The sequence below is a fragment of the Ictidomys tridecemlineatus genome, chromosome 7 (assembly GCF_052094955.1).
Source record: "Ictidomys tridecemlineatus isolate mIctTri1 chromosome 7, mIctTri1.hap1, whole genome shotgun sequence".
Lineage (NCBI taxonomy): Eukaryota > Metazoa > Chordata > Mammalia > Rodentia > Sciuridae > Ictidomys > Ictidomys tridecemlineatus.
The window spans coordinates 71,958,333-71,966,503 of record NC_135483.1 but is presented as its reverse complement, the minus strand read 5'-3'; the positions used below and the strand labels follow the sequence as shown (position 1 = coordinate 71,966,503).

General features: G+C 42.7%; 1 protein-coding gene across 1 annotated transcript; it reads right to left on the bottom strand.

Annotated features, from left to right (window-relative positions):
* Positions 1 to 2,056: 2,056 nt before the first annotated feature.
* Penk (proenkephalin) lies at positions 2,057 to 7,776 on the bottom strand. Its single transcript, XM_078017151.1, has 4 exons — positions 7,618 to 7,776; positions 7,476 to 7,531; positions 6,906 to 7,046; positions 2,057 to 3,062 (listed from the first exon to the last, which is right to left on the bottom strand). Exons 3-4 carry the CDS (start codon positions 7,041 to 7,043, stop codon positions 2,394 to 2,396), a joined length of 807 nt encoding a protein of 268 aa, XP_077873277.1. The 5' UTR covers positions 7,044 to 7,046; positions 7,476 to 7,531; positions 7,618 to 7,776; the 3' UTR covers positions 2,057 to 2,393.
* Between the last annotated feature and the right edge of the window lie 395 nt (positions 7,777 to 8,171).

Sequence of the window (8,171 nt, the reverse complement as noted above, 5' to 3'; positions counted from 1 at the left end):
CTGGTCCCTATCCTTGGTCCCTTCCTTATGTGAACAATTTTGGAACAATCTAGTAATCCTCTAGGCTCCTGGTTCTGTACCAGGTGTGAGGGGATTAGAGAGTGTGACATTTGCACCCCTGACATTGTGCAGCGCTGGGCAGAGGCCACAAGTGGTGAAATGAGCTGCATCCAGCTGTCCATTTACCATCCTGGTGTTTTAACCTGGTTGCCCCAAAACAAAAAGGAAGAGCTTAAACAACTGTGCTTGCTTTGAAAAAGCAAATGTGCAATGATTAATTTTTTAAAATCAATTCATACACCAAAAATCAGTCACCCATTGCCTATGACCTTATGTTATTTTCTGAAATGTATTGCATAAGATATTTGTGTATGCACATTATATTTCTGTAACATAACTATATTACCTTCTCAGGAAGCCACAGGGCCTTTTCCCTTCACTCATTGGATAGTGTAGACTGGATTCCTGCATGCAAATTTTGGGAATCATTTGCTCCAGGGGAGACAATTTGGTAACTTTTAAAAAATTCTCAAAATGATAACTCCCACACCTCTCAACTCTGATCTGAAGATGTGTTTGACTCACATTGTTTTCAGTAGAATGAATTACCAACATTAAAAATCTTGGGATATTATCTTAAAAATCTAGATTTCAGGTTTCTTTGGAAAAGTCTGGCAATACTGAGCTGGCATGTCCAAGAGAAACAATTGGCTAAGGCTGAATAGAAATCCAGTATCTGCAATCTGACATGCTCCAATCACTCTTTCCCCTGAAATGGATTTTTTATATTTATTTTTTTGATTGTAGTTGGACACAATACCTTTATTTCATTTATTTTATTTTTGTGTGGTGCTGAGGATCAAACCCGGGGTCCCACACATGTGAGGCAATTGCTCTGCCACTGAGCCACAACCCCAGCCGGCTGAAATGGATTTTTAGGGTCAGCCACACTTGCTTCCTGACCTGCTTCACTTCCGTTATGCGCATCTCTAGTTCTAAAGGAGGAGAGTTTTCAAACTCCTGAAAGAAACGAGAAGTTTGCCAAGGATTGGGAAGGTAGGTGGTGTAGTGGTCCATGAAGGTGGGGACCTGTGACCTTATGCACTGGTCAGGAGGAAATGAATCTTCTAATGTGGATGTCCCCAAAGCCCTGGCAGGGGTGGACTTAGAGGATAGACTGCCCAAGACAGTGGAGCTGTCTCATTAGAACAGACCCAGGTTTGGCTAATGGGTATCTCGTGGTCAACACTGTTGGACTGCAGACCATGGACTTATCCTCCACTTTCCTAAATCACTGAACTCTAATATTTTGAACACAGGGGAAAGGGTAGGTGGGAGTCCTGGAAAAATGACCTGGTGGCTAGGGACTGAGCTGCATATAGTTTCTATCAGGAAATAAAGAAATGTTACCTATCTATGTCTGAATGTTGTCCTAAATGATTTTATTCATATGACATAATCACAAGTTCCTTATGTTTTGGGAATCTGTATTACATAAGTGTCACAATGCCGTCCCTGACTACCTGGTTGCCAAATTCATTCTTTCATCCAATTCATTCATTCATTCATTCATTCATATATCCATTCATCAGATATTAGAGAATCTAATAGAGTCATAGTGTAAGGGTGTACCATGATAAACAATTCATAGTTCCAAGTTCTTCCAACTCTTGCTGGTGACATGGATAGGAGATAAGGAAATGAAGTGGAAAGGATACTGACTGCCAACAAGAAGACTGGAGGTTAATTTTATCTTTTAAGTGCTGAGCAACCTTGGGTCAAGTACTTAGTCTCTCTGGGCTTCACTTTCTTTGTGTGTAAAATAGGGCTAAATAATCTTTACATCTTATTTTATTTTAATGTATTGACTTACCCAAGATTTCCCATATAAGGAATTAAATAAGAATGTTTTTGCAGCTTCAGTTAGAAGACAAGGAGGTCAGTGGCTGTTCTGTCAAAAGCAGGTTGTTGTACCGTCTCTGAGTCTAGGATTTACTGTGGAAACGCCTGAACATGGATGAGGGCCTTGGAGAAGAAGAGATTTAGAAGAATATGGTGCAGTTGGGGTAACAGGTTTATTAGATCTATATACAAGGAAGCATTTATTGATATTTTGTCAAAAACAGGGAACAAGGTAACACACAATATTTTGGCGTGAAGACCAGAGAGCCACAAGAGACCACGATTGAGCTTAAAGACTCTCAAAAGAACACAGACCCTGAACTGACAACTTTCAGGCTGTAGAGTTATCCAGGCCACGTAGTCAATTGTACAATGCAAGCGTCACATGACAAGAAAACACGATCAATGTTATCAATGAGGCAGTTTCTCACGGGGGGGGGGGGGGTGGAGAGTGGATTGTGGGGGCCAGGGGTCACTGATGGGAAAGGGTATTAAAATCGCATAAATCCTCCGTATCTTTTTTCCACCTCGGGAACTTCTTTGGAGTAACTTTCTCCTTCCTCATCAGAGGGCAGAGACTCAGCAAAGCGCTTCAGGAAGCCCCCGTATCTCTTCTGGTAGTCCATCCACCACTCTGGGCGGCCCACTCTTCTCATGAAGCCCCCATATCTCTTCTGCAGCTCTTTGGCCTCGTCTTCCAGTTGGGGGCTTCTCTTGAGGCCCCTCATGAAGCCCCCATATCTCTTGCTCACGTCCTCATCATTGTCACTGCCATCCTGGGGGTGGCTCTCTCTCCCGCGGTTGTCACCTGTTCCCAGCAGCTCTTTCAGCAGGTCTGAGGAGTTGGCCAGGGCGTCCCCTTCCTCTGCATCCTTCTTCATGAAGCCCCCGTACCTCTTGGCAAGGACTTCACCTCCGTTGGCCTCTTCTTCGGGTTCCACGGGGTACAGTTCATCCATCTTCTTCATGAAGCCTCCGTACCTCTTCATGAACCCCCCATACTTTTTGGCGAGCACATGGCTCTCTTCCTGCTTGCTGCTCTCTCTGAGGGTGTTGGTGCCATCTTGAGTGAGCTCGGGCTTGGACATCTGCAGGAGTTCCTTGCAGGTTTCCCAGATTTTGAGAGAGGGCAGTTGTCCTTCACATTCCAGGGTGCAAGCCTGGGGAGACAATTGGATGTGAGGATGAAATGAGGCTTCTCTGATTTCCATAAGTCCGCAAATTGGGGACCACTGTATGTTAACTTTGATGTAGAGATTCCCATGGAATAAGATCATCTCCACGTTCATAACCTAACTTTTTAATCACTCAACGGGAAAATGAAACAAAGGAAAACCCGAAAAAGGAAAGTGGGGGAACTGACTAAATCAAATTAGAAACCTGTCTTTGGTTATTAAATCCATTGCACATACTGTGCCATTCCAATATTTTAAAAGACCACCCTAACCGATTTTAACTTAGGATGGTTGCCTTCACAATCTAATTCCACTGTATAATTTTCCCCTCATTTTGTTTGAAAAAAGAATTTTTTTTTTGACCAAAAGAGAGAAATTTCTTTTTACCTACTTAGGGATAGTCCCTTAAAATTCCTTTGATTTTATCTCACCAATAAAATCATTATTGGTAAGGCTCATTGGCTTTCTTTTGTTAATATTTTGCAACAATGGTAGCCAATATTCCTGGAGACACTTTTGATCTTCAAATAGAAACAACAATTTCAAAATAAATTTTAACAGACATCCTGAACACATAATTTAAGTCTTATGAATTATTTGAATCCTGATATATTGATTTGCTAAAAATACATTTTCCCTCGATCAGTTAAAACAAGTTTCATCATCTTGAACTGAATGCTAGCAATGATGCAATCAGCTATGAAGTTATACAGATACAAAGGCACAAATTAACAGTGTTCATTTTCTTAAATTGTGTCATTGGTGTAGAGTCAAAATCTTTTTTCCACCTGAAAACATGTTATTCAATAAAATAGGAATGATCAGCATATAATTCTTTTCTTTTATTGTACAATAAATTCAAACCACCGTAAGATGTAAGATGAAAGCTATACATTTTAATGTTCTTCAGATTTTTTTCTATTAAACAGATTACTTGCATATGATGAAAGTAGAGTACTAATATTACAGGAAGGAATATTTATAAAATCTATAAGGTATTTCTTAGCATTTCAGGGATTTTTATATTTGCATCAGATCTACATACAGAACCTAGTTACAGTCACTTGATTTAGACAAAAAAAACCAGGCCCTTTTTTGCTATTTAAAAATATGCTGATACATAAATTGATATTAAATGATATTAAATACACACATAATTTTAACAATGAAAATTATTTTCTCAAAGAAAACATTTTATTCACGCAACAAAATATTTAGAAAATAAAGCCAACCAGCCCTCAATGTTATTTAAGCTTTTTGTGTCTAAGAAAATCATATATATAAATAATATTAAAAAAATCAAAAGATGCTCTAATTAAAACTGTCTTGTTTTATCACTAATAATATCTAATTAAGGAATTTAAACATCATTAAAGAGTTAAGATGTTCAAGTGGCAATGATATTTCCATTGCAATAACATTTCCATTCTAAAAAGATAATTTTATGATCTTGTTTCCAAAAATTAATGTTTAATATTTTGTATACTTACACCAAAATGCTTTAAAAAATAGTGACAAACAATCACAGCCATCAATGCATCCTTAGTATTGATCACACACTGCATCCTATGGTCAGTATTGTATTAGATGGTAAATACTATTTGGACATCAGTAATGGCATGTCTGCTCATCTTTGCATCCTCCATGGTACCAAGCTCAAGTGTCTTTCACCTGATGGAAGCTCAATAAATATTTGTTACATTGATTTTACTCTTTATTTTCACCCGGGCAACCTCATTTCTCCTATGTCATTGTATCCAAGTTAAAATGACAGAACTGCTGTAATCCCAGCAAAATACACATTAACAAAATCTTTTGTCACTGAGAAAATAAAAACACTAAGTGTTAAGCGCCAATATAAAATAAATCACTTGGTTATTATTCAAAATGTTTTCCTAAGAGGTTTTCTTGTTGTTGTTGATGAAGGCTTATTCTTTTTTTTTTTTCCCATGTTGCTCACACTACATGTGCCATACCATCATCTGGATTAAAAAAAAATCAGGAAGCAAAAATATAAAAAGAATATAAAAAGCGGTGAGGAGAAGTTTGAGAAGGGTGGTTAGTCTCTCTAATGAGTAGAGGCTGAGAAAAGTGGGCATTTTTGGTGATTTCCAGGGAAGGGCTAGCTGCCACACAATGGAGTGCTGCTAGTGTCCCTCAGCAATGGAAAAGGAAGATGAGTAGTATCTTTTGGAGCTTGGTGAAGTGAGCAAATTAAATACAAAGAATAACTTGAAAGGACATTGTTAACTGTCAGTTTTATTAATTCACTGAATAACAAAAATTAATTAAATCTCCAACTACTTTGAGGTCAGGCTGTGTGACTTAAAAAAATCTTCTAAGTTCACATAACCTGAATGTAGATGACAGAGAATCCTAGGCTACCGAACTGAGCCATGTGTGTATCAAGCAGAGACAAAGCTCAAAACACATGTGATGGGGTAGGGGAATTATTGGGTCTGAAAGTGGGATAGTCAATATGGCATGGTTTCAGTTCATTTCTCTCCCATGCATAAAATTCGTCACTTGCAAGATCTATTCTTAGGTTTGTAACATTTGCTCATTTTTGAGGCATAGTTTTAAAGCTCATGACTATAGGAGAAAGAATAACAACGGATAAAGAGGATGGTTCCCCCTACTTAAGATGGAACATTTGCCTCATAGCTTTAAAATATACATTACTACCTGTCTTTTAGGCCATGTTAGCACGTATAAAATGAAACATCAGGAAATTCAAATACTCAAATAAAATACACATTTAACCTGAAATATATACCTTGGATTTCTGGAGTCCTTTCCTCAGTTTTCTTCTCCATTTCAAGCAACACCATAGTATTAAATTTCTTCAAAGGCTCAAGCAGAGCAAGCTGATTAGCTTGGATTAATACATTACTCTACTGAGTTTTTTAGGCATCACAAATCTCAACAAATTGCAGAGGCAGTGCAAAGGAATTATTAAGGCTGTTAGTTAAGAATGAAGCATCTCAAGTCTCAAAACCAGAGAATCTGGTCCGGAAAGCATCAGAGATGATTTAAGGACCAGTGGACTATGTTCAGAATGATAGTCATTTTATCATGACCTCTGGCTAAGCCCTTTGTAGTGTGGTTTATCTTTGGACTGACACCACTTTTCTGGACACTGGCCATCTCTTCTGTGACCTTCTCATAACCAAATTAAACGGTTATTTTAGTCTGTATTATGAAAGTGTGGTCAAGACAAGTTGAATTCAGTCTCCACTTGTTTGTAATTAGGAATTCTTTCTATCCTGTCAATTGTGATTTCCCCTTCCCCTCTTTTTTTTTTTTTTTTATCCCTTTCTCATCTCTTTGCTTGCTCCTATCCATAGGTGAGGGAGCTAGAAAAAAGAAATTCAAAAGGTGGAGATGAGATGTCAACAAAAATTGCATTTTTTGGGGGGGGGGGGTAGGAATGATGGTTGAGTGTGAGCGGTCTTTAGCTGGGATGTTAGGAGTTGGGGTGTCTATTGGGGGTGGTCTTCCTTTGGACTGCTTTGGAGAGAACTCAGTGCTATCCAAGGTGCTGAAGAGAGGCCATTTCGGGGTTCTGGGATCCCCAGAGTTAAAACAAACTTGGTTTGTGTGGAGATATCTCTGCTCTAACCAGGGCCAGATAGTCGCGGGTCCCCAACGCTGAGAGCCAGAGAGAGACCTCAGTCAGCGTTCCTAGAACAACCAAGGTACCTGGGTCGTCAAGGGTTCGCGCTTCCGCAACTCTGACCCGTGTGACCAAGTGTCCCCCGAGGCAGGCTCAAGGCTGTCAATGAACTGTCCCGGCGACTAGCTTCACTCACCAAGCGCAACACTTACCAGGAAGTTGATGTCGCCAGGGCGCACTAGGCGGTAGCTGCATGTCGCGCAGTCTTGGCTGCATTCCGCCTGCACAGTAGCCAGGATCCCAGGTCCGAGAGCCAGCAGCCAAGTGCAAAGTCTCAGGAACCGCGCCATGGACTGCGAGGAGAGAAGCACTCGCGCTCAGAGTCTGTCCTGGCGCAGAACGGATCCCTGGGAGAGACCCCTCGCTGAGACAACCCCAGGTGGGAGGGGGTCGTCTAAGCAAGAGCCCTTGGGGACACTTCTTCCTGGGATCCCCCTCCTCGCGCGCTGCACAACTGGGAGACCCAGGAATAGCTCAGATTGTTTTGCTCTCAGGTTGGTGCAGTCACCCCCAGCCAGAGGCACACTGCTATCTTCCTGGGAGTCCCTTGCCCAGGGCAGGGTGATGGAGCAAACAACCAGAGCAAGCTCTTGGGGAAGCACGATGTTGACTGGGGTCACAACGAAGAATCGGGAGAAAGGTGAGGGGAAGCATGCAATGAGAACAAGGGGACGTCCCCAAACCTGCAAGAACAAAGGTGAGTTTGGGGCAAATTCACTCACGTTGACGCTGTTCGGATGGAGCAGGTGGTTGGTAAAATCGGGTCCCAGACAGGATTCTGGAAGGAAGAGAAGAAAGCAAGTGTGAGGAAGGCGGCGTCGGGGGAGAAGCCGGCCGGGGTGCGCTGTCCGACGCGGGCCTCACCTTTGCGGTCCTCAGTGTCGCCGCGGGGCCGCGGGCTGGGCTGCGGGACTCTGAGCGCCTGCCTCACTGTCCCGAGGCTAGCGGCGGCTGAAGCCACTTTATAATTAGCCCCAAACCGAAGGAGGCGCGCGCGCCCCAATCGCCAGCGGGCTGCAGCTGACGCAGGCCCTACGCCAGCCCCGCGCCGACGCTTTCGCGGGAGGGGTCAGTCCCCAGCGCCTGCACACGGGGCTCCCAGGCCGAGGGTGGGGGTGGGAGTGGGGGTGCTTGGTGGCTCGTCTCACCGCCGGGTGACAAATCCAAGGCAATTAGGAAGTTTGGGGAGGGAGTGAGGTGGGGTCAACTTCCCCGCATAAAGTCACTGAAATTGCACGGTGGGATGCCTGCTCCCGGAGGGAAACCGAGGTGGGGGCGTTGGTTGGGCAGATGGGACTGACTGTCTTAGATTCTGGATATGCTGGACATCCTCTGAGATGGTGAATCTTCCCCTTTCTTCCCACCTCCTCCCACGGTACCTGCGTGGCATGAAGCAGGGCCATCGGGAATGGCCTCAT